Source organism: Cygnus olor, chromosome 2, assembly GCF_009769625.2.
Source record: "Cygnus olor isolate bCygOlo1 chromosome 2, bCygOlo1.pri.v2, whole genome shotgun sequence".
Classification (NCBI taxonomy): Eukaryota; Metazoa; Chordata; class Aves; order Anseriformes; family Anatidae; genus Cygnus; species Cygnus olor.
The window spans coordinates 117,254,214-117,281,755 of NC_049170.1; the positions used below are offsets into that span (position 1 = coordinate 117,254,214).

The 27,542-nt window shown below is 38.4% G+C and overlaps 1 protein-coding gene across 2 annotated transcripts in view; it reads left to right on the forward strand.

Annotated features, from left to right (window-relative positions):
- The window catches only part of PPDPFL (pancreatic progenitor cell differentiation and proliferation factor like), a 29,318-nt gene extending 8,169 nt beyond the window's left edge, over positions 1-21,149 (forward strand). The window contains exons 1-4 of one of the 2 annotated variants that reach the window (XM_040550357.1): positions 17,926-18,139; positions 18,960-19,049; positions 19,138-19,237; positions 19,627-21,149. In XM_040550357.1, the coding sequence (XP_040406291.1) occupies positions 18,085-18,139; positions 18,960-19,049; positions 19,138-19,237; positions 19,627-19,639 (258 nt within the window). In that variant the 5' untranslated portion in view covers positions 17,926-18,084 and the 3' untranslated portion in view covers positions 19,640-21,149. Of the gene's footprint in view, positions 1-17,925; positions 18,140-18,959; positions 19,050-19,137; positions 19,238-19,626 lie in introns of those variants that run through there. The other variant, XM_040550356.1, reaches the window with a different exon arrangement.
- The last annotated feature ends 6,393 nt before the right edge of the window (positions 21,150-27,542 follow it).

The following is a 27,542-nucleotide window of genomic DNA, read 5'->3' on the forward strand; positions in this document are numbered from 1 at the left end:
AGATGGCATTTTCCAGATCAGCATTGAGCTGATTTCATAGAAAGGGCATTTCATAGAAAGGGCTTATCAGGCTCCCCAGTACCTTAATTGCCATTCAGATTTAGGTATGTATCTGAACTCCCATGGTCACTGGAGTCATGCGGACAGAGTTGCATAGAGACAGCAGCAGAAGATATGCACCATCTTTGCTTGACAAACCTGATCTCCTTCTATGACCAAGTGACGCACTTGGTGGATGAGGGGAAGGCTGTGGATGTGGTCTACCTTGACTTCAGTAAGGCTTTTGACACTGTTTCCCACAACATCCTCCTCAAGAAACTGGCTGCTCGTGGCTTGAACTGGCGTACGCTTTGTTGGGTTAAAAACTGGCTGGATGGCCGGGCCCAAAGAGTTGTAGTGAACGGAGCCAAATCCAGTTGGAGGCCGGTTACTAGTGGAGTCCCCCAGGGCTCAGTGCTGGGGCCAGTCCTCTTTAATATCTTTATCGATGATCTGGATGAGGGGATCGAGTGCACCCTCAGTAAGTTTGCATATGACACCAAGTTAGGTGCGTGTGTCGATCTGCTCGAGGGAAGGAAGGCTCTGCAGGAGGATCTGGATAGGCTGGACAGATGGGCTGAGGTCAACTGTATGAAGTTCAGCAAGGCCAAGTTCTGGGTCCTACGCCTGGGGCGCAACAACCCCAAGCAGCACTACAGGCCGGGAGATGAGTGGTTGGAAAGCTGCCTGGCCGAGAAGGACCTGGGAATACTGGTTGATAGTCAGCTGAATATGAGCCAGCAGTGTGCTCAGGTGGCCAAGAAGGCCAACAGCATCCTGGCTTGTATAAGCAGCAGTGTGGCCAGCAGGTCTAGGGAGGTGATTGTCCCCCTGTACTCGGCTCTGGTGAGGCCGCACCTCGAGTACTGTGTTCAGTTTTGGGCCCCTCGCTACAAGAAGGACATGGAGGTTCTCAAGAGAGTCCAGAGAAGGGCAACGAAGCTGGTGTGGGGTCTGGAGAACAAGTCTTATGAGAAGCGGCTGAGGGAGCTGGGGTTGTTCAGCCTGGAGAAGAGGAGGCTCAGGGGAGACCTCATCGCTCTCTACAGCTACCTTAAAGGAGGCTGTAGAGAGGTGGGGGTTGGTCTATTCTCCCACGTGCCTGGTGACAGGACGAGGGGGAATGGGCTAAAGTTGCACCAGGGGAGGTTTAGGTTGGATATTAGGAAGAACTTCTTTACTGAAAGTGTTGTTAGGCATTGGAATAGGCTGACCAGGGAAGTGGTGGAGTCACCATCCCTGGAAGTCTTTAAAAGACATTTAGATGTTGAGCTTAGTGATATGGTTTAGTGGAGGTCTTGTTAGTGTTAGGACAGAGGTTGGACTAGATGATCTTGGAGGTCTCTTCCAACCTAGACGATTCTGTGATTCTGTGATTCTGTGATCTGCACCTTGTGGCTGAGTATCTACATGTCATGGATATCAGTTTTACTGGGATAAGGGTGTTCTCTCTTTTTGAGAAGAAAGGGCAGTAATTTTGAAACCTGCAGTACATGTGCACATGGCTCACTCTTGTGTGCATGAATTGCCTGTGAGTTCTCAACTGTGGAATATGATGGATCAGCAGTTCATTTGATTGTATTAAGCACTGGCCTTGGCCAAGGAGCAATAGCTAGGGAAATATGTCATCTTGACATTCCAGTACAGTTGAGTATGCTGTTCCACTTGAATAAAGCAAAGATGTCCAGGATAGTGTAGATTTTCACCAGACAGGAAAGGAGCAGATGGTGGTGGCCTGCTGACTTTCATTACAGCCACAGCCACAACAGATTTACTAACACCAGACTGTTGTGCCATGGATCTGTAGGAGTCTGGCAGGAACAGCTTCCAAGAAGAAATGCCCATACATTTCTAGACTTGAAAAAGGGACACAGAAAGAGATGTGATGCGTCTCCAGCATGGAGCAGTTTCTGAGATTGGCCCATGAAGATAATCTTTTGCATTCAGAAACTAGCAACACATAAATGTAAATCACCAGGAGGGTCTTGTGATGCATGCCCAGAACTATTAAGACTTGGCGAAACTGAACTTGATGGTGGCATCTGCCATGCTCTTAGTGTATCAGAAAACAACAGAGATTCAGCTTGTGCTGGTACAACATTTGAAGAGACCTAGGTGGTCCAGCAGCCAAGTGGCCTTCAGCAGCCATCCAGGATGATGGCTTTTGCTATCCTTGAGTCTGGATCTACCTGGAGCTTTTTGCTGCCTCTGTTGTCCTTTGTCAACTGCGCAAGTTGTAGCATGTTGTAATACATTGAGATCAGTGCAGGTGCTGTAAGATGGTAGCAGACAGCAGTCCTTCAAGTTCCCCAGTCTGTGAAGGAGTAAGAGATGTCTTTCCAGGTCGATATAAGAGCTTGCGTGAGTCTAGTCACAGACTTGAGAACTTCATCCTCAATAAAGCAGGAATGTACCTGTGGCAAACTGAGGGAACTGCAAGTGTTGTGGTGCAGACACAAACAAGACAAAGCAGTCTAGGGCCTCCTTATTGTAGTCAAGGGAACAGTGTAGACATGGCCTAATTCTGTTTGCTTATTTGCAGGACTGCAGATCCATTGAAGAAAGAAACAGGTGAAGAGGCAAATACCCATGTGTAAGATTTCCACATGATTCAGATGTGTGTATATATAAAAGGCCAGTGACAATGATACATTTCCAAGCTTTATTACAGACTTTTTATGGTTTGAATACTTACTTTGAGATCTTCTGTGAAAGATGTAAGAATTTTTAGGTAGGTGTTAAGATTGTGCCTTTTTTCTTCAATAAGCCCAAAGTGGCAAAAATGACTCTAATGATTCTTTGGCAAGATGCTGCAAATTTGCAGAATGTGGAATTTGAAGCCATAAGGCAGCCAAGAGACGCTTCTTTCCAAGCTGAGCCAGCTGCTAGTGCAGAGAGCAGGGTGAGCCAGACTTCATTTAGTACCTGGAATAGTACAGTGGGGAAGCCACAAGGAGAGGAGTCACTCTGTGGGAACGCAGCTGCTTCACAGACCCTGCTGTGCTTCAGAGGTGCTGCTGATGCCACCCTGTTGGTCCTTGTGAGGACCTGCAACAGTGCTCTCTTCTGTTTCTAAGCTCAAGTGTCTGTCATCCTTCAGCCTCCAGTGAGGTGTGGCAGGATGAAATTACACCATTAGCTCATTATTTTCTAAGTTTACTTAACTATGAAACGTTTGACAGAGACGGAAACATTGAGTTTTAACAACTCTAGGGAGAAACCCTGACTAAATGAATTAAGGGAGAGGAAGTTGTGCTTTAAAATTACCAAAGACTCTTCATTTCAGAACTATCAAAGTTCCTATCAATTTCAGAACCATAAAATAGCTAGCACTTTGTTACAAATGAGTATTAGAACAATATTTTGCAATCATACTTTGTAAGCAAATTGCGAATTTCTGCATTAAGATTTTCTGATCTTATTTTTGCTCATTTTCTGTACCTCTGGCAAATTAAATGAGTCATTATACTGTAAAAGAAGGGCATATAATTTTTTGATTGTTATAATTAAAATGAATGAGGTCAATGAACTGTATCTGAATCTCTGCTTTCATATTCAGAAATGCTGTTTGGTTTGGATGATGTTTTATGTCTCTATTACAGGTACTCCACTTTCAGATGAAGCAAAAAATGTAAAACTGTCCATGATATACAGACAAAATCATAGTAATTATGTGCATAAAGTTGAGTGTCTGAATGTAGAACCCACTCTTACTTGCTGTTTTTTAATTATCTCTGACTAGCCAACCCCGCTGTATATGCTGTTGTGATTGATGCACAACCATCTTGTGTACATTTGCCTGACATTTGCGTATTACAAATTGTGCATCAAAGAACCTGCTCCAAAATTTAAACTGAATTTGAACTGCTCTTATTCATCAGTACCTTCTTTAATGAGCTAATTAGAAAACAGCACTGGGTTATTTGGCTACAGGTTTTAATAATTAAAATAAAAATAGTTTTTTTTTTTTTTTTTTTTGAGAATTAATCTTTTCATCAATATTTATTAAAAAAATCTTTAACTTCAGGGTTTTGGTGTGCTTGGGCCTTCCAGGTTAGACTATAAAGGTAGAAGTAATAATTTAATAAACTGGAAAGCACCTGTATCCAGATCCTCAGAAGTATTTAGCAATACTCCTCTTGATTCTTGTCCAGCCACTGGCCCTTCTAAATGCCAACAGTACCAATCTGATGAGTTATAGAGTAGATGTGTGAGAACTGAAGCTAGTGCTAGGCAAAACTACTTCATTCTGAAAACTTGCCTAACTTTACCACTCTGTGCTTGTCCTGGCACCAATAGCAACCCTCCTTCAGACAAGCATAGCTACCTGTCCCTAAAGGTGGTTCATAAGTAAATTGAAGGTATAATGAAAAGCTGTTATTTTTAACAATTACTTAAAATTTTGTTCCTATTACTTTCTGGCAGTCCTGAAAGAGCTTCAAGTGGGTTGGTCAAATATCATGTGGCAGCAGTTCTCCCTCTCAGGTTGGCAGCAGCTGTTGTAGTAACAAGTGAGGACAGCCTGTGATTAGTGGCTGCAGGATTTTACTTTACCCAGGGAATTGATAACCACCTTCAATTGCCAACAGCAGTTCATTTGCTCCAAGGTGAGAAAGAGAATATGAACACTTGTAGCCTATAATAAGCTCTCCTGTCTTAGTTGGTCTGGAAGAGCTGAGCTGCTGGAAAGTCTAACTAAAGAGAATTGAGATGAACCAAGCAGAAGCGATATTTTCAGCGTTGCATAACCCAGTGTTAGGTATTTCTAGGCTCTCTGAGCTCATATACTCCGTTGTCTGTGTCTGCTCTGAGACAGATATATGAAATTAATCCAACACTTCTCTCAGCTTCTTTTGCTCCCACCTTTCTTTTGTCACACAAGCAATTAGAACAGATTTGTTGGTTTTTAAAAACAAAACAAAACAAAACAAAACAAGCAAACCATAACCAGTAATGACACAGACATGAAGCCTCAATCTTTTGTTAAAGCTTGACACTTTTTATTTACTGAGGATATAGAGAGTTCATCAGAGATAGATAATCCAGGATTTGGTCTTGTGTCTTCTGTCCTGAATAGAACTTCAATTCTAAAAGCACAGAGTAGTTCAAGAGACTACATGGCTCATTTGTGGATGATAATGCGTTCTTTAAGCATTTAATGGGACTTGTAGATAATTGCAAGTACCAAAGAAAAGCAGTGTTTGAAAAATGTATTTCCATTTCTACATAAATGTGTCACCTGGCCTTCTTTTCATTTTCAGAATAAGTGTAACACGGACACTGGCAATGCAAATTTCCTGTCTAGGAAGGATAGCATCTTCTAATTTCTTTAGTCTTTAGTCATTTGCTTGGGCTGTCAAGGATGGATCCAGTTAATAACATTTACAGAGGTGCATTTTATCTATACTACCACATGAACAACTATTTAACAAGAAAAGAACTGATGACACTGACTCACTTTATAGGCAACAAGTAATCATTCAATCATAACCATTATTATCATTGTCAATGGCAACTTTTAATCAACATCAACGAATCTATAACTCCTCTTGAGCTGGCAATCTGCAGGTAACAATTTTCATTCCATTATCAGCCACAGTAGTAGTACTGTGTTATTAAATAGACAGTGAATATTTTGTTTCCACTAATTGAAAGAATGAAGTGTATGTGTAAAAAATCAGAGCCAAGGCCCACTGTTATCCTTGATTTTGTCATGCCTGATGTCTGTATTGCAGATGATACACTTCCACAGCAAAGGCTCCAAGGAGTCCGGATGAAAAGACGTGTGCATTGTTACTGCTGTGCATTGCACAGGATTATAAATACCACAGTTTCCAATGCAGCATTGTACATTTTTGGTCTTGTCAGTCTGTGTTAAATTTTAGAAAAAGCTATGTGAAGAAAACCTCATAGGGATGTACAGATATATCTAAAGTTTTAAAATATTTTTAAGTATGTTTTATCTTGGTAGACTCTAAAATAATAGTTCCCCAAATACAGGGGAAATTTCAGAAAATATGGTGTTTAGTTAACATCCTAGTTCCATTATAGAAATGTTATTGTAAATGGGTGGTGTGCAAAAAGAAACTGAAGCTGAAAAAGATAGATATCAATTTTGAAATTATTTACCATTTTGTTCATGAATACTGAGTTATTAGTTGCTTTTAAACCACTTCTTCAATCACTTTTTTTTTCTTTTTCTTAATTTGATTTGATTTTCAACTTTATATAAACCAGTAGAACAACAGCACCATCACACCTTTCATGTAGTAAAAATAATTTCCTAAGACGTATCTAGATTTCTGTATACTTATAAAGGTTCATATGTCACAGTGGCTCTTTTAAGACAAACTAATTATCAAGCTTTCTTTGTTGTACAGGAGGGATCACATGCCTTCAGTTTGCAGCACTGTAAGCAGAGCAAAAGAATAAAATTATTGTTTACTAAACCAGAGTTTGAAAAAGGAGAGTCTTAGTCCACCCTTTGTAGTTTTGTTGGGTTGTTTGTTTGTTTGTTGGACAAAATATATTTTTGATGAACCTACTGTTACTACAGAAAATATTTAATTACATCTTTCCATTGTTAGTTATAACTATGATGTAACCTGTTGAAAATCAGAAGGCTGGGGAGTGTCTCTTTAAACATTTTAATATATACTCAACTAATGCAATTCTAGTGAAACTGTGTCTGGTTTTGGCCATGATTCCTCCAGATGGCCATCAGAAAAAGGCAAAAACTGCCCAAACGAAATTTCACTCTACATATGAGGATGATCTGATATTATTTTATGATTAGTTAAACACTTTAAGTGGACTTTAAAAGACAAAGATCTACTTTTTCTTCAGGCTAGAGCTGCAATTCATTTTAACAAGTGAATATAGAGAAGTTAGTAATTGCTTTGAGGAGGTCTTCTGGTCTAGCTCTGGCATGGTAGCTGTTTTTTTTTTGTTTTTTTTTTTTTTCCTTATTCTCCCTACATGAATGAATAGATTAATCCATTAATTCTTATTTTCTTTGTCACTGGGCTGAGTTCATGCTTATCACAGTTTGAGAGTTGTTCAGCTTGTCAGTTCAGTCATCATTTTTCCAAGTTTCCACTAGTCATTTCCTTTGTCTTCTTTGAAGACTCATTCTATTTTAGGCCACTTAAAATTGGATGATACCAGGAAACTGAAATAGGTTTAACAGTAATCTTGGTCTTCTTTGTGTCATCCTCCTTCACAATGCAATAAGCCTCTGCTTTTCATCCTAGATGTTTATTCAATATTTATCTTTTCATTTTCTGTCTAAAAGTCTCAGGTGGAGGGATCTATGATGTTGAAATACTTCTCAGTCATGAACTGGTAACTCAATTTCTCTGTGGGAAGAACAGTCTATAAGATTTAAAGGCATTAAAAGAATGCATTTCATGCATTGGGTCAGTTTGACTGTCGCTGTGCTCTAAACACAAATCTGTATGTCCTTCACTACTGTTTCCACTGTGTTTGCTCATTCTATTGTTTTGAGCCAGTTATTACATTTCAGTCCTCTAAATGGTACCGCAAGACAGACACGTGTCCTGTATTATATCCTCCAGGATATTTTCAGCTGTTTAACAATCAGACATTGTTTCTGTTTTTATCGGAGCGACTGTTTCATCTTGCCTGTCCGTTCCACTATAAAGATTGAAATGTTACCTTTGGTGGCTATGGCACATTAGTGGCTTTGGTGGTCTTCTATAATTTGGTGGTTTTAACAAGCAAATTCTTCAAAGGGAATAGATTTGATTGCCACTGACATGAGAAGATGGAAAACAGGAGGAGGCACAGAGGAAGCAAATCAGTGTTAACCCTAATCTGTGATCTCATACATAATAATTTATTGTACCTTTTCGATTGCTGCCAATTTCAGTTTTCTGCCAATAGTCAATTTTCACACAGAGTGTGAAATGCTTTCCATTTCCAAATTTATAAAGGATCTGGTGGACTTGAACTCACTCCAGAAACTTGCAGTTAATTTAACTATATCACAAGTGAAATGAAGGGAAAGATTCCACTTAAACAGGGTGAGGGAAATGGGCAGTGTACTTTTTGTCTGACCAGACTCCTCGTAGATGAGACTGACCCTTGTAAGGCCATTTTACAGCTATTGTATTTCAGAGGTGTGAATATAAATGACAAAATTCATATCATTCATCTCACCGGTAAATTAGTGTCTAAACTCACCCCTTTGTACAAGATCTTGTGATAAGAAGTACATAAAACACTGATCAAATGAGAGTAAACATGAAAATTTAATTTAGCTGTGTTATACTTTGACTACACTACTGACTGAATTTTGTAGACCCCTGTCTAATTTTTGTTTTTCCTTTTTGGCTAAGAAAACCTACTCTGAACCTCAGCAGTACAATTATATTACACGTATACATGTGTTTCTGAAATTGCAAACCTCCACATAGACATCAATTCTCATTTGTCAGGGAGAAATGAAATAAACTGATGCAAGGTTGAGAATATTTTAAACTATAAGAACTGAGTGATGGTCAAGGAGAGAGTTAAGCAGCTATATGCAGAGTTTTCTCTTCCATAAGTGCAGAGTCCAGTCACTGAGGAGAGGAACCTATAGCTTGAACAGAGTATGGTCAGCCTCCCAGGTACCTTCAGGAGATATCCTCAACCAGTAGCACATCAGTCTAAGTGCCCATTTCTGTGATTTTACATCATATTTTATATCATTAAATGCCATTAGACATCGTCATGTCATCTGATATAGATCAATGTCAGTAGACAGAATCACAGAATCACAGAATCATCTAGGTTGGAAGAGACCTCCAAGATCATCTAGTCCAATCTCTGTCCTAACACTAACAAGTCCTCCACTAAACCATATCACTAAGGGCTACACCTAAACGTCTTTTAAAGACTTCCAGGGATGGTGACTCAACCACTTCCCTGGTCAGCCTATTCCAATGCCTAACAACCCTTTCAGTAAAGAAGTTCTTCCTAATATCCAACCTAAACCTCCCCTGGCGCAACTTTAGCCCATTCCCCCTCATTCTGTCACCCGGCATGTGGGAGAATAGGCCAACCCCCACCTCTCTACAGCCTCCTTTAAGGTACCTGTAGAGTGTGATAAGGTCCCCCCTGAGCCTCCTCTTCTCCAGGCTGAACAATCCCAGCTCCCTAGGTAAACCAAGACTGGTGGATAAATTGCTTCTTCTCCCACTAGCACATTTAATAAGGGAGGAATAAAAACTTTTTCCTGCCTTGAACAGAAAGAGGATCATTCTCCCTCCAGTCTAACCAAAGGCTATCACCTTTAGATCCTGGGGTCTGGCAGGCCTGAAAAAGATACTTCTATAAACTGTCAAAGCAAAGCTCGCAGTTCACAAACACATTGTCTACCTGACAACATGTTGTTTTCTCCTTTTCTGAAAGCCTTTCTTATCCTTTTGGAGCTCCTGTCTCTACTCTCTATGCTGTCTTCTAGTTCTGGACCCTGAACTCCCCAGGAGCTGGCTGTGCTGCCTTGCAACAGCTGGTCATACAAGGAGATGAAGACTCAGGGGCCTCAGAATTACTCATAGAAATGAGAGAGGTCAACATGCCTTTAGCAGTTCAAACATGTTTATTCAAAGAGGAGAAGGGAAAACTAGGTCAAAGACCAAAACCAAGCAAAACAGGATAGGAAAAAAAAACAGCATGCAGATAAGGTCCACGGTACATAGCCAAACACAACATGAACTAGCAAATATCACACAAACCATGTCAAAAAGAGTTCTCAGACATAAACACATGGATGCATAAGCAAGGAAGACTTTTATCATCTTTCCTCAACTTCAGCAAATGCTGTCAACTATGCCTTCATTACTAGTGAGGTGTGTTGGTGGTTGGCATCAATTTCTGCTGGGATGCTGGGTATTTCTTACCCTGAGACTCAGCTTGGCTCCCTTTGAGTTTTTGTGGAGGCAACTTGAAGTGCAGTGTCAGTATGTCACATCTAGAGGCTCAGCAATGGTTTCTAGCAGGACTGAGACTAGAACTAAAGCAGCTCACAAACTAAATCAGAGCTAAAGAGACTCCCAAAGAAACTGCTTGTTTTGTTCTTTTCTCTTCACTTTTTTTGCTCTTAGGGAGATCTTAAGTTGTCATGGAAGCAGGGACTGGCAGTGACTATTCTCTACCTTTTTCATTGCTGACATCATGCAGGATACTTCAGGCAGAGACCTCCCCTCCGCCCCCCCCCCCCCCCCCCGCTTGCTGAATGGGGCTATGCACCAGCTCTTGCTGTGCTGGAAGATTTGGCAATGGGGTTGTAAAGGCAGCTTTGCAGGAGACAGTGCAAAAGACTCACTTTTTTTTTGTAAGCCTATTTGGCTCGGGACCTCTTACACCGGGCATCAGTGAAGTTGTATCAAATTAGTTAAACCGTAAGTTTACGCTGGGGAGCTTGTCAGGAAACTGATTTGTCAGAAACTTTGTCAGAAGCTGATTGTCTATACTATGTAATAGTTAGAAAGGTGCTGGAATGGTTTGTGGTTTTCCCTGGCTTCGTCCCAGAAGAATCCCAGGCATCTTGGGGTTTAACACAATCAAGAGACAATTCTTCATGGACAGTTTTGGGCATACCTGACTTGTTTTGCAGTATAATTGTTTTGTATATATATGTATACAGTATATATACAGTATAAATGTTTTGCAGTATGGATATGGGCTTTTCCACATCAATTTTCTTCAGGGCCAGAGAACCGTCCCAATCATTTTTAATTACTGTGTAATTTAAAATTTTAATTAAGTGTGTGAGAATCTAGAAAATGTGACAGAGTCCCAGGTCAGCCATAAAGATATTTCCACTTCTGAGGCCCACTGGTTAAAGTGTGAAAGAAGTAAGAAACATTAAGTTTAAAGAACTGAGGATCCAGCCTGTTGCTGTTGCATGAGAAGTACAGCACTGTTGGTGTTCCTCCATGATGCCTCTCTGCAGACTGATCTGATTTGTGAGTGAATTAAGAGTTCTCTGTTGCTTCAGGTGTCCCTCTAGAAAATGGAGCAGGTATCTGAGACATGTTGCAGATATTGTTGTAATGGAACATGTTGCCCAGAGAACATGTGATATATGATATTGCTATGATGTGCTTTGGGGACACTAGAATCCTTGCAGATTGTCCACATCCAGAACTACTTATAATTTCCTGCCTCATGCAAAGCTTCCTTCTAGCTAAGTTCCAAGTGACTCACATATGGCAGACATCATATAGCCTGTTTTAGAAGAGGAGCAAAGTGTAAGTAAAGTGGAGATTAATGGAATAGATCACTTCATCATGACTACACATTATCACTATCTTATCTTCCTGAAACTGTGAACCTGCCCTAAAGCATTCCTCATCTCATTCTCCACTGTGAGGGATGGTAGAGAACATTCTTTTTCCTTTGCCAGAGTGCCCACTATCTGATACTTCTGCTAGTGTCTGGCCTGCCCTTCCATAGGCTGAGGAATCTCATCATGAGAGTATGGCTAAAACTTGGCCAAGATTTCTCAAGGGTGTATTTCTATTGTGAAATATCTCTTCCTGAGACTATGGCTTAGATGTGGGCAGACAGAAGGAAAGCTTTGCTGGAGAGATATTTGGGATGCCAGAGGAAGATGAGATCACACTACTGTTTTGAGTCATGCCATAAAAGTGCAGAAAATAGCAATGGTGTTATATTACTGGTTATGGAACTGCATGGTGCTTTTGTTTTCAGAGTGCATTGTGCAGAATTTGTAACTGCGCCGGGTCTGATGTGGGATGTCGCTGTCATATACCTGAGTTGAATTCTGATGTCTGGGGTGCTCTAAAGGCCTTAGGAGACTTGAATTAGGCAGGAGGAGATCATGCTCTATCATAGTACGCAGTTGACTTCTTCACCATTGTGTTGTATCTGTTGCTTTCCTTCTCAGGGACAGCACACAGCCCTGAATTGTGATCAGTAAGGAATTCCCTCTCCTACCTGCTAGTAGAGACAAAAGTGGTATGGAAGAGAAAAATATGTTAGCAAAATGAGCTGTCTAAATGGGGCTTCTAGGTCTTCCTGAAAACATGGCTTTCACTAAATCAGAGGACATTTGTCACTTTAATAGAGTTTAAACAACTGTCATAGAATCACAGAATGGCTCGGATTGGAGGGGACCTTAAAGATCGTCTAACTCCAACACCCCTGCCATGGGCAGGGATGCCACCCACTGGATCAGGTTGGCCAAGGTCCCATCCAGCCTGGCCTGACCATCCAGCCTGTTCCTCTTTCTTGTTCCCAGGAATGAGTAACCACTCACTCTAGCAGAATAAGTTCCTGCAGCAGTGTATCCTTTAAAGCTTCCTAGAATCCAGTGTTTGAACAATTTCAGACATGGCCTTCAACACTGTCAGGACTGTTGTATGGGCTGAGCTGTAGGTTATTCTGATGTGACCTGGCAGAAGGACATTCTTCCAGCCTTCTAAGCACCGTCACAGGACTCAGTAGGACATTAGCACAGGCATTCTGAAGATGGGGCAGGGGCAAGGGAGCTTGTCACCTCCATCAAAAGGGCCACAGATCATCTGACCACAGGATATAGACACCTCACCGTATGGCGCTCCTACACACCTTCATGGCTTTGCCTGCCCTGACAGTCTGCTCTAACCCAGACATACAAGTATACTATATTTGGCTTGTCAAATTTGAAACAGTTCTGTGATGTGGTGGATGCTGGCCTGGGCCAGCTCTGTTGCTTGGTGAATGGGAAATTTTCCAGCTGCAAAATTATGAATGTGTGCTTCATGTCCACAAACTCCTTGATTCCTTTTGCACCTCATGCTGCTCGGTTCTGAGCATCTGGCCTGGTGACAGAGCAACTAGCCAAGAAATGGGGATGCCAAGGGTGTCATATCTCAGTGCTGAGGAACAGTGCATGTATACTATGGTACGTTAGGCTATATGTACCTTCTAAGATGTCTTTGCAGAACAGTGGTGGTGTCAGGTTGAGTTCAATGTGCTGAGGCTGAGTCCATGCTACTTGCAAGGACAGAAAGAAAGTAGGTACAGAAATGAATCAGAGCAGAGACTGTGTGCGCTTCAAAATCTATGCTTTGGAGACAGTCAATGGCATGGGACTCAAGTGCAAAATCAGAAATATGGCAATATATCATGTCTACACAGACACAACTGTAAGTCCAGAAATATCCAAGGGCTGCAAGGAACAGTCTTCAGCATAAATCTGGAGTGTAGCTGAAATTTACATGTGAATTTATAAGAAATGGTTTGTAGGACTCTCCTGATTACATTTTCACACCTCTCTTTTTTTTCTTTCTTTTTTTTTTTTTTCTTTAAATTAATGACAATATGCTTTCTAACATTATTTTTCTGCATCTTCTATGAAAAATGTATTTCATGCTGCACTGCTGCATGTCTATCAAAGGAAAAAAGTATGAAACCATAAGAACTAAAGTGAATTTAGTTAAATTAGATGTTCAGTACTGCTTATAGAAATCAGAAAAAAAGTAGATGCAACACAATAAAAAGCTTATGTGATCCAAAACAGACAAAGATACTAACCCACTCCCACCCCCCTTGGGGCATATTGAAGGGGTATATTAACATGCATATGATTCAACTTCTTTCTATTATATTCCATTCAATTGCATATTCTGTTTCTAAAGAATACTATTTATAACCCCCATATATGGTCATCCTGGAACCTTACATTTTCTTATTTGGAATACTTGAGAGATGAAAGTAACAAAAAATCCAAGTATTCATATGCTGCCTTAAAAAGATGTAAATTATATAGGTGTCTGGAAGAATTTAGTCAAGCTTGTGCAGCTTGCTGTATCTGGATCGAAAATGTCTTTCAATTAATGCTAAAATTGAGCCCAAATGACACGCTTTTCACTTTTTTTTTTTTTTTTTTTTTTTTTTTTTTTTTTAGTATTCCTTCAGACATAGGACTGAATGAAGAGAAACTTGTAACTATTAGTTTTGAAAACTTGATGTACTTATCTGTAAGCACACAAAGTTGTACCGATAGTTCAGCAATGTATATTATTTTGGCAATGCAGTTTACAGATCAAAAAATGTGTTTTCCCTACTTTTGTTGACATTTCAGGCAATGCGCATTATTCAGAGATGTGCTGCCTGGAGTCCAACCTTCAGTATTTACTCTTTGCTTTCAGTGTCATCTCATCTGATGTCTTTACTTACATGGAGATTGTTGTTGTTTCCTCTGAGGAAGAACAAAGCATAAGACAAGAATTTCAATATTCGTCAGAAAGAGAATAAATGGTCAGACATATCACAAAAATAACTAATTTTCTTTTGTTTAAGTGTTTTGTTTGTTTGTTTGTTTGGTTGGTTGGTTGGTTTGGTTTGGTTTTGGAGTATTCCCTTCACATTTGTAGTGAGGATTAGAAAATTAAGGATTATTATTATTAGCTAATTAATAATAATAATAAGTGCCAGAACTGCCATTAACAACTACTTCATGACCAGGAATTGTCATTAGTAGAGAGCTGATGAACTGCAGTGGTGCCACCCACAGCAGCAGTTTTTGCTTTTGCAGTCTTTTCCAGAGTCAGTGCTCAGGCTCTCCCCAGCAGCTTTATGTCTCTGTGTGTCTTTTGTAGGCTATGACAGAACATATCATTCCCCCTGTTGCCTTGCACACTGCCATTTAATTCTTCATTAGTTCCTCAAATCTTCTTGCTTCTGATAGATTAGCCCCGCATTCCTGCAGAGCTGTCTGACTTGGAGGAATATTTGAAGAGTAAATCAAATGAAGGAAAAGATAACTGGTGGCACTGGTCCTTGGAAGTATCTAACAAACCCAACAGGTTTTAATAACTAGTTTTTGCATATCAAAGGTTCTTTACATAGTAGGGCTCCTTCATTTCTTTAATGCAAGCCTCTTTCTATATACTTCTTTCAAAATTAGTCAAGAAGTAGTATGCAAAACAACTTGTTGAGGCAGTGAATAATTAGAGTTACTGAAAGATGTGTGAAAGATGTGATCTGAAAATGTTAATACGCCTATTATAAAATCCTGCTCAGGGAAGTTTTTACTTTTCATGAAAAGTCATACCATCAAATTAAACAACAATTCCCTTCAAATAAGAGTAATTTAAGCTTTCTGTACAAAACTTGACTGAAATGTTAGTTGTGGGTAGGCAATGAGACTGGACAATTAAAAGATGTGCAATTAAAGGTGTGCAAAATCTGTTCTTCCAGAAACTCGGGAGAAGGGAATAGTTAACCATCACTTGTCAAAAATATACCTTTCTGTATATGCATATGGAAAGATGCTTTCACTGAATTTGTTTGCGTCTTTCTAAACATTAATAGCAGAATACTGGTACAACCATTCCAGGGACAGAAGCGTAAAGCAACACTGTACAATTTCAAATGTCACACTACTCTTCCACAGGGTTAAGCACCAAGGAAAATTCAAAAAGTTGGCACGGAAGTGCATAGAAGAAAACAGCCAAAACAAGTCCCAGAAAAAGACAGGCATCCTGTTCGTGTATTCCAAGAACTGAAAGAGTAGCCATGTTTATTAGATAAACTTTTTCTAGTGAATAATTAACAGAACAGCTTCAAAGTGAAGCTCAAAATAGACAGTTCTTTTGTTTTTTGTTGTTGTCACTGAGATGTTTTACTGTCTGAAAATGGGTTATATCAGGTAATGCTGGCAGGATTAGTTGGGAGATTCATTCAGTTAATGTGTCATGTTACTTTAATTTCTAGATCTAAGTTATACATTTGATAAGTATCTATGATTCATGGGATGACATATAATCCAATGTTGGGTTTATTTTATAATTATGCATACAGAAATATTAAAGGAACACATTTTTTAAGGTCACAGTATTAGTCAGTCAAAAGACTTAAAATACTCCTTCTGTAAATGCATTTCTATAAAACTGGGGATTATGTACCTTTTGTTTTCTTGGGGCCCTGTCTCTTTTGGCACAAAACATGGATATGAGCTGAAGCTTGTGAAGTTGCAGAGATCCGAGAGTATATTCAGTAGGACTTCCATGTTCATGAAAAGTGAGTAGTGAGTGCAGCAAAGACTTCCAAGGGAGAAAAGGACTGGTCAGGGGTTAAAGCTACTGAATGCTGTCCCAAAAGCTAAAATTATAACTTTGCTCCTAAGTTTGAAATTGACACTACGGGATTTACTTACAATAAATTTATCATAGATGACCCCTAACCTATTTTTTCAGTCTGATAAGAATCTGATTCTTATCCCCCTTATTGTACCCCTGTTGAGGGACTGAATGCTTAAATCTGGATCTGAAGTGAATGAGAGCTATAAGTGGGTAAATAAAATGTGGCATAGTACTGAATAGGTATAAAAATCAAGTCCTAGACCTCTCTCAAATGAGACAGGGAAGCTGTGTGAATTCTTTTATCTTTGCTCCTTTGAATCTCAGAACTCATGCTTGTCAACTTAAGATAATAGCACACCTTGACTTTGTTGTAATGCTGTGAAAATAAATGTACTAGTATTTTAGAAGCATTCTGTCAAAATAACCATGGCGGAAAAAAACCTGGAGAAATCCATAGTTCTGTATTCAGAGCATTACTTGAAGAGAGTACAATAGATAGGACATAATGCCAGACTGAGTGGGAGAAACAGTGGAAAAGTTCTCATCAAATAAGTACTTTCTATTCCAGTGTAATGCATGAAACAGGGCTCCAAAACAAAACCGGTAAATGACCATGTACACTAAATGATATGCTAAAATAATACACATGCAGCCATGAAGCAAGCTAAAGTTTCACAGAGCTGGTGTTCTCGAGGTCCTGATTGTTTTGCTTTAACTCCAATGTGGGTGAATATTCATGAGGATAGCTGCAGAACCACCTATGCCTGCATTCTTACCAAATACAGTGCCTAAACCATGGGCATTTTAGACCCTAATCAGTTTTGTTGTTGTTGTTGTTTTTTAAAGTAATGACCTTGAAAAGGTTATGAGTAGATTAAATCAACATCTTAAAGCTGGAAAAGAATGGCAGATACAGTAAAAGACAATGTTACTAGCTCAGTCAGGACACAGTGCTATCACTACAAATGCCCAGACACAGAGCCAGGAAGAGCTGTGAATGGGGTATCAAAGCACTTGTAGAATTTTCTACCTTTTTGGTGCTTTTTTACAAAACAAGATAAACATATTAGGTAATTCATCCAAGTTCTTGATACCAGCCCAGCTGCAAACTCTTTTCTCTCTCAGTCTTGTAGTTTTGCAAAGGTGAGCCTTCAGGCTTTGCTGAGGAAAGACCACCATGTTGTCAAGATTCAGGCAGCAGGTCAGTAAAAAGGCTCTTCTGGCCCAGCTGCTGTACAAGTTTTATCTTACAGGCAGTTTCCCTGCAGTATGATTTATATGCTTAGAAATATGTGAGGAGCTGCTACGAACTATGTCCCTATCATCTGAGATAGGGCACAGTATTCAGGCAGTCAGGTACGTTGCAGTACCATGGTATATCACACACCACCCATGTTCTCACCCACGACTCTTGTTATGAAAAAAATAGTGATAAAATACTTCCTCATGAAGCAGGAACACTTCAAATAGCCAAAATTACTTTTTCACCATTAACGAGTGTGAGAGGGGAGGCAGCACATTTTATGACAATCTTTGCCTTGAGATAAGGTTTAAAAAAACATAAAGAGAGTTGTGCATTTAATCTAGGTGAAGATTTATTATTATTATTATTATTATTATTATTATTATTATTATTATTATTATTATATTTTATTTTTTAACCACGGAAAAGTGATTAGAGGAGGAAGTCCCAGGCTGTGCCCCAAGCACATGCCACGGTCAGTTCTGTCGGTGGCACGGAGGTGACACAGGCTGGGGGCAGCAGCGCGGCGGGGGCTGGCTCCATCCCATCCCGTCCTGTCCCGTCCCACTCCATCCCGTCCCACTCCAACCCGTCCCGTCCCACCGCCCCCGGGGCGGGCCACCCGTCGCCGTGACCCATCTATATAGAGTCCTCTCGACGGCTGCTTCTCCACCGGAGAGAAGTATTTTCCCCGCTGCCATGGCCTCGGTACCCTCCGCCGGCTGCCTGCTGGCCAAGAACCAGTACTACCGCAGTAAGTGCTCTGGGGGTGCAGGGTTGCCCCGCGATCCTCCCGGCTCCGGGAGATTTCTGAATGAGCTGGAGGCAAGAGGGTGTTTTTTTTTTTTTTTTTTTTTTTTTTTTTTTCCCCCCCTCTATTCAGGAACTGCAGTTTTAATGAGTATCTGCTTCGTGTTATTCACCTACTTTTTTTTTTTTTTTTTTTTTTTTTTTCCTCCCTCTTTGGAACAGTTCATTAGAAATACATAGTATCAATCTTCTTACTGTAAAGCATGACACTGAAAAAGCATTAGGCAAACAAATCCTGGCTTCTAGCTGTATTTCATATTTGCTTTGCAGACTTAGACAGAATGCACTATCAACTCACATATTTGTTTCTTAGTGCATGAAGCAGTTGCCAGTGTGAGACTACATCTGGTCTTTTTAAGACCCTGTAGCACAAGATGCAATACTATAGTGCAAATACAGGACTTTTAATTGTATCACAACGGCAGGTACAGAAGCTAAGTTGTTTTCTGTCTGATTATTGTATAATGTGTAAGTGACCATAAAATACATTGCTGATTTCAGTGAAATCTGTACAAGCAGATCTCAACGTGCTTTTGTGTGAAAAGTAAGTAGACTGAGACCAATTTTGATAAAAGCTTACACTTAAACAACCACAGTAAATTGGTATATAAAATATTGAAGCCATACTTTGTAGCTAAGTAGTGGTAGCTAAGTTTATCTTTTACAAACATTGTTTCCTCTGAGACAGCAGCAGTCTGAAAATTTATTGGCATGAAAATCTATTCATTTTTTCCATCACGTATGTTCTTCTTTTCTGTGAACAGCAAGACAGAACTCTGAATCCAGTGTTTCTTCCAGCTCCTCCTGCTCTTCAGATCCTGTGAATGTTACAGACCAGGAAAAAACATTTCACGGTATTGTTCCTTTCTTGCAGTATTCTGGATTCTGTCTGTTTGTTATTCTGCTAGTGTCTAACAGTGCAAGCTTTTTCCCTTTTGGCAGGGTTACCTGAATTACTTGATAAATGTTGGTGGATAAAAAGCTTTTTCCACTGTGAACCATCTCCACCAACTGTTGGCAGAAAAACACTATCAGCAAGCAGGTGAGTCCTGTTCCTACTCATTATATTTTCCCTTTGGTAAAAGTATTATTAAACAAGTCATAATCAGCTAAAACAATCTGGGGGTACAATGCTCTTTTGATGACTTAAATAAAAGATACTGCAAGGGCATGGCTTCAGAAGCTTCCCATGTTTTCATTTTAATAATTGGACTCATACTATATATTATGCTAGTGACTATTATTGTCATTTGTAGCAATATTTATTTAATCTTCTACCCATAGCACTTGCACACCTACTTATGTAGTTCCATTTTACTTTGTTAAAAAGATTATATGAATGAATAAAAAAATGTTTAGGCAGATAAATACCTTTGTGGAAAATGTAATGATAATCTTACTCATAACCTTTTTGTATATATTCTTCTGCAGTGCCAACAGTTGAATATGACAGCAAACTGGATTACTGACTGAGATACTACACACAGACTTATTTTTCCAAGAGGCTTGGGATCTTCTGAATGCCTGGGTTCAGCTGCAAGAAGATGACAAAACCTTTGGGAGGGAGGAAAGGTGTACTTTCAAAAAAGATTTGGCAGTAGCTTAAACAATATTGCATAATGGACATATCCATGACTTACCTTTTTCATTACAGAGTTACTATAATTTGAGATGACTAATGAAAGTTACCTGGATTAAATATCCTTATGACTTACTTGGATACTTAGAAAAAAAGAAAAAAAAAAAAAAAAAGACATAAGATAGTGTAGGTTTAGGAGAAGTATATCTATGGGATGACTTTGCAATAGGTGATACTGTATCTTAAGTTTTACCTCAGTATGTCAGCTCTGTAGACATTCACTCTGCTGTAAACAGGAAACAAACAGAGCAGTCCTACTCTGGACTGTGAGGTGTATGTTTTTATCATTTATTCAGTAGCACTAACAGTGAGCAGAGTTTACAAGAATGCTTACTAATAGCTTTGGTTTTATAAAGCTGGATTACACAAAGAAACAGTAATCAGTTTGTTCTCTTTGTTCCAGCTGGGTGTGTAGATCCCAACCCTAAATACACAGGTACAGCTTTCATTCACATCTATGCATGTTTAAGGATAAAATAGCAGACAGACAAGAAGCCAGTAATCTTAACGGACACTGACATTTGCCAGGTAGAAGAGCAACCTTAATCAGAGCTGATACCTGCAGCTCTGTTTTACTTTTAAATTACTCTCACCTGCTTTGCTGCCTCTTAAAGACCCACTTGTTCTCAGGTGACTACTCCTATCAGTATTCACTGCTGTTTGTTAGCTTAGTTTCTTAGGCCTAGGAACTGCCAAAATGTTCAACTCAAATAATGTTAATGTTATTAACCAAGCCTACCTTTGTCATGATTCCTGCTTTTGAAATGTACTGTAGTATACTTTCATTTGGCCTTCAGCATTGCAAAGCAGTACATCAGATTGTTTGTTCTACTGGGTATGACTGAAATGCATCAACGGTCATAGAAAATTACAAATATTTTGCTGGATGACATCATTTCTGTATATTTATCTACACAACTTTTTGATGTACTATCACCAAATCTACCTGACCTTTGTCCATCACTGGATGAAGTAACAATAGCAAACATCCATATAAGTGTAACATTTTTTTTTTTTTTAAATTTTATTATGGAGTAGTGATTGTCGTGGATATGCCTAAAAATCTAAAGTATATCAAGCAACGGTTTCAGGAAGCTTATAGTTTTGTTACAGGCAATAGGTGCCTGGCACATGACAACAGAAAAGAACTCAGTGATAAAAACACAGTTTCAGGAATCTTTAAATTGCATTGTTGTATCTTTTTACCTTATTGCTATTGTGTAGCTTCATCTTTGTCCTTTCTCTAAGTGTACAGAATGAAATTTTTTTTTTATATAAAGTTTTTTTTTTTTTGTATTAATAAAGATTTAATCTGTTTTTAATGTGACTTATTTTGGAGCTCTAATACAAACTATTATTCAGTGTTTCTTGTGGTGTGGGTGGTGGTTTTTTTGGTTTTGTATTAAACATTCTTGTTTTGGTTACATTAAGTATAAAAATTCAGAATTCCCACTGAAACTTAGGATTGACATTCTTCATTTAGCCACTTTAAACTTTGATGTGAGATGAAAAAAAAAAAAGAAGGGTAGAACATAAGCTAGAAAACAGACACATTTTAATGTAACCTTGTATTGTAAAGGAAAGGAAGAGGAATCTAAGACTTAGTTTTGGAAGGGTGATTGTAGCTCTTTCTGAAGATGCTTGAAGCCATAGAAGAAAGAAATGCTGTATTTTTTTTTTTAAGAGTAATATAAGATTGAGAAACTATACATATATATATATAAAACTATTTTTAGATGACTAGAGAATATTGTTTGCAAATATTCTGAAAATCTGCATTCTGGTAGGACAAAATGTAAATGAGAATCACAGAATCATTAAGGTTGGAAGAGACCTCCAAGATCATCTGGTCCAACCAGCACCCTACTACCAATATCACCCATTAAGCCATGTCCCTAAGCACCAGGTCCAACCTTTCCTTGAAAACCCCCAGGGACTGTGATGCCACCACTTCCCTGGGGGTATAAGTGACGCAAGAGTGATGGCCTTACAAATTCTGTTTTGCAATGTCAAGGTGGCTAGAATTTGGAAGAAATGTAATAAATTTGCATTTTTCTTTCAAGAATTTTCTTGCCTGCATGTGAGATAAGCAGACTTTATGAGAGCATCATGTCATACTACATATTTAAAAAAGAGCATCCTACTGTCATACTACATATATTGTATGGAAAATAGTAATGAATAACTGTAAGGACTATAGCTATTTCTATGAAATGAGATTTTATTTTTGTATACTAGCCTGTTCTCTAGAAGCAAGAATGATAAATGAACCCACTTAAGAAACAGGTTTTCAATAAAAGAATGAACCACAAATCAAACTCAATTTGAGTTGTCAGGAATATTTTTTTTCTAATATGTGCAGTGATTAAGACTCCCATAAACAATGTACTTTAACATTCATTTGTAACTTACTTGAAAGCTTTGTTTCTGTTTGTGATATCACAGCTTCCTGAAGTGTAAAATACTTGCAAATCCCTTTTCATTTTACTTTATTTTTGTTAACTAATATATTATTTCTTCATGAAAGCACACTTTTTCTCTTAATGTCATTTCTCAACTCTTCTGTAAAGGGAAACCTAATCAGGGTTCATTCAGTACCAGATTTAATATTGTTGGCAAAATATTTTTTGGATTATTGCATTCACAGCTGCTGACCATGAAAATTTTGACCACTACCATGTTCAGTGTGCTGGCTGACTTTTTGGTTATGGAGGGATTCTGTCAGATTTCTCTTGTTGTGCACTCTGTCATATGCCATTTTAAGCTGTTCCAGTAGTAGCAGATGTGAAATATACTGCACGTAGTCACCAGGTGATATGTCTTTGTAATAGAAAATGGCTATCACTAACAACAAAGAGAATCAGATCAGTATAATGGGATGAAGCCAGGGAAAAAAATATTCCTTTTTTTTTTTTTTTTTTCCTACTTCTCTATGCTTCAAATTGCAGAAAAAGAAATCACTGTTTCTCAAACTTGTGCCACCTTCTTGTATAAAAGAGAAGATTCATCTTACCGTTACAGTAATCAACTCTATGTTCAGAGTCATCCTATTGTTTTTTTCTCAAAAGTAGAAATATAAAAGTTTCTGTAGTCATTATGATGGGGCACAATTGCTAGAGAGAGAGAATATTTTTATAAGATCAACTCGTAACAGGAAGAGGAAGGGCCTGTACATTCAACACGTTGTTTTTCTTAGCTGTCAGGCACTGCATCTTCTTAAATCTTTGGCATCTTTGGCTTCAGGAGAATTTAGTTTCAGTCGTACCCATAAAGTAAAACCTGTAATCCCACCTTACTTATTTAGCTGACGTAGCAGTACAGGGTGCAAGATAAAAATGTTTTGTCATCTTTAGGGTGCACTGAGGTCCAGCATCTACCATAACAGAAGAGGACTGACAGGATTGGCTGGGTGTCAGTCTCGCCACTGGCATCATGGAGGCTGAGGCCAGGGTGTCCTGGAGAAATGCATCAGTACTGTGAATAATTTTTCCAAAAGACATTATTCAGGTTCTTATTATTATCATTATTTTCTCTCTGTTGCTTTTTTTTTTTTTTTTTCAAGAAAAGTGAAAAACATCTAAAACTGACTTTGAATTAGCGAGTGATGGAAAGTCCTTAAAACACCCCAGCAAATATTTTCTACAGTTGATTACCCCCGCCTTTACAGATCTTTCCTATTTTTGCCAGCTTGAATTTCTCCTTGAGCAGCGGTTCAGGGGTTAGTCATGAATGCATGACTCAAGTAACAAACAAGAAAGTTTTAAAGTGCTGATTTCACCACCTCTTCAAGGACCTTGACAGTGATTTCAGAAGAGGTTGTATCATTTTATTTAATCCCCAGCCATACCTACTTCAGGAATTATTTCAGCACAATAGGAGTGGATCAATAGATGGAAGCAGCTGGAGATATGCTTTTTGCTTCTGTGGGTGAAAGCTAAAAGCCAAGCTTTTAGAGTATGTTTCCCACTCCGTAGTTTACTTATTTCAGATAAGGTGAGCACATACGAACCATTGCTAGGAAAGCTAAATGAGAAGGAAAAAGGTTATGTTGTGGTATTGCAACAGCATAAAAATGTTGGACAGTTTGAAATCTTGGACCCTAAACCACATGCTTCATCACAATTCTTTTGAAAATGGAAATTGATGAAAAGACTGCTAAATATCTGAAATCTTGATATATTTAAAGGCCCTACTCATTACAACAAACTACTTGTATGAAATAACACATGCACTCATTTTTTTTTAAAATACATTTAAAAATGTTTTTCAATCACCTGTTGATTACAAGTATTCTGTATTTTTCTCTGTGTGTGTTTAATTCTATTGTCACATTAGAAATAGATAGGGTATTTTCTGCATTTCAAAATTAGTGCTAGATTTTGAGGAAGATTTTGGAACCTGTAATAGGTTCTTAAATGAAACTATTTTAGATGTAATCTGTCTTTCCAAGAACCTCTAAACTGCAACTCTCACTGTCTCACAGTAGTGCAGAAATAAAAAGGATAATACTAGGGGTAAAATACACAATAAGTTATAAGTTATAATAAGTGATAAGTTGCTTTGAATGGGTATTTTTGCATTATGTTTTAACCAGGTTAATTTAATTCTGCTGCGACTCCAGTTCAGACCCACTGTATGTTTAAATTCAGGTGAAGTCTAGGATTACCGTTGAATCACACTAACAGAATATGTTAGGAGCTAGAGAATCTCCCCATGAGAGTAGCAGATCAAGTGAAGTCTTGAATGTAAAAGGCAAGGTAAATGTACATGGTATGTGGTAATTCTTTCTCATTGTCACAATAAAATATCACCTGCAAAAAATGCAATCAATTTTAAAGCAAACAAACAAACAAACAGACAAATGTTCTCTTTCTGTGCTTTCCAGAAACATATTTTTCCTAGGTGAAGCATTAGTTTTGTATTTCTGTCTAATTTCATTGCAAAGGAATGACAGGCTAAAATGCATTAAGCAAACAGATTGTTACTTTCCCTCCTTTTTTTTTTTTTTTCCTAGTTGTCATAATTATTGTCCTTCATTAATCTTCTGTCAGTATTGGTTAATGTATATAGAGGGGGAGGTATTTGTTCTCTGTGTATCTGTCACCTTGTTGTGAATGCAACAGTAGTGTTATCTGGAGGGGGCAGCTCCATGATGCGAGTGCTTTCTAAACACCCACGCTCCATTACAGCAGTGCTCCACTGACCAAGCAGCTCAGCTTGGGTGTTCCAAGATAAATGTGCAGAGACCCTAACTTTTCCACCTAAGGGCTGATTTTTATTCTGCATTTTGCAACACAGCATTGGACATTAATCTTGAAATGCATCAGCTGCTAGGTATTATAATATTACATAAGCCTTTATGACTAATTCTGAATATGGATATCCTTTCACTTCTTCTTGGACATTAAAGCATCCACAGCTTTTATTATATATTTTAAAGGAATGCATGCCATGAGTGCAATTTATTGGCCAAAACACTTTTCAGCTAGAACAGGACTATTTCAATATCAATCAAATACTACATCCTCTATATATTTAGCTTGCTCACTCTCAGATCATTTATTTTAGCCCCCAAACAGGAAAGTCATTTGAGATTTATTCAATCCAAAGGTAATTCTTCTTCAATGTCACCTAATGCTGAAATTCACTAAGATGAAAGTGCTTTTTGTAATAAATACATGGAAATTCTTTGGTGGTGGATATGAAGTAAAAAATAAAAAGGTTGCAAAATGAACTGTTGTGGTAGTCATTCCCACCTACCTAAAATCCTAATAATAAAGGAAATAGGGGTCACTAGGCTCAGAGATATTTGTGTTTATGTCAATGCTCACTCACTCTCTCTTCTTTCTTAGTTACTCTTTGTACTAAAAAAAAATAAATTATCTCTCTGTACCTAAGCAGCAATAACACAGAAATTATGTAGAAATAACATCCAGGACATCCAGAAATTCCTATATTATCCTAGATTGAGTCAACCCATCTCCAGGAAATGCATATTTTCATCTCTGGAAGAAAAAGGAAAAGGAAAAGTTAAAGGAAAAGGAAAAGGAAAATAAGGAAAAAAAAAAAGAAAAAGAATGAAATATTTCAGGAAATAATCAAGGACATACTAGAAGTTCAGAAAGAGCAGGCACTGCCTGGTATCTTTTATATTGTATCAACTCTCAAATAGGGAAACTGGATTGAGAGTCCACAGCCTTGCTATAAAACAGCAGATAGAACTGCAGCAAAATCTTTTACCTCAAATAAACCTTGTCTTTTTGGCAGAAAAATAATGTCTCAGAAATAAGTTGATGGAATATGGTCCTGTAATGGCTAGTGGGAGTTTTGTTTAACAGCTCTTTTATGGGCTACTCTCCGCAGGAAATACTTGCTTGGTTACCCCCAGATTTTATGCACATGTTGCATTAAAGTGGATTAAGTCCTTACAGGGAACACAGTGATGTGCTGTACCCAGGCAAAAACTCCTTGAGAAATACCTCAGGTGTGTATTCAACTTAAAATTTTATGAATTTCACTGGAAACAACTTTTTTTTATTTTTTTATTTGTGTTATTTCAGTAAAAGGACAGATAAAAAACATGTCAAAATGTTCTGACTTACAACTGTTACAAGGAATAAGTTGCATTTAATGTTAACTTGCAATGTCAGAGGAGGAAGCATTTTCCTAATCTCGAAGAAAGCAACACTAACCTCTGTAGTAATGTACTTATGGGGGCCTGATTCTCCCTTCCTTTCAACACTGGCAGTGAACAATAATGGGCAGGCTGAGAGGAGGTAAACAGGGTAAATAAACTGAACTCTCACTAGCTGTCACAGGTTTTCAGAAAGAAATTCTGGAGGTCCACTTGGGTTCCAGACTTAACATGAGAAATTTCTTGTCACGGGTGTAGTGAAGGTTGGTGACCATTTTACAGTAAAGGTTCAGGCTTTATTTATTTATTTATTTATTTATTTTAACCCAACAAATGCTCCAGCTATAGGGACTGAAATTTCTGAAGAGCTGAAACTCTTGAGCAAATGGATAACAAGAGAATGTTATCTATTTTTATCTATCTGTTTTTTAGATCCTGAGAATTGCTCCCTGAAACCTAGCGACATATATTATTGCAGTTTTGTATATGCATTTAATTTAGAATAATGCAGTTCGTCGTCTGAAGTTACTTCCGATCTACATCACTTACAATATGAAGCACGACTATGCAGTTTAAGGCAGAATACATGTAAGGACATATTTTTAGCAGGATTTCAGCTACTTTAGCATCCATTTAGTTGATAACAGGGATATACTTTCAGAATGAACAACTAAAGGATACTTCATGGTGTCTTTTCAGGATTAAAAAGACTATTCAGCCAAACGTAAAGTTCAGTTAATAAACCTCACTTTCATTTTCCACATGCAAAAGAGTGACCTGGAAAGAGCACTGCTTGCATTTGGCTGCTGAAATACTGTACTACAAATACAGCATGAGGAGTTCATCTCATGTAGCTCCTTATTTCCAAGAAATTTGAGTGCCTCTGGTGTTACCTAAGTCACCCAGGACACTGGAGCTGAAGTTATTGTGCTGAGGCTTGCTTAGCACTGTTCTATAATTAGTGGGCAAGTCAATTCAACATTTATTTCAAGTGCATGAAGGGGAAGCAGATTCATGAATAGATAATAGAGAATACATACGTTGTCTGAACGCATTAGTTTAAAAAATGTTCTT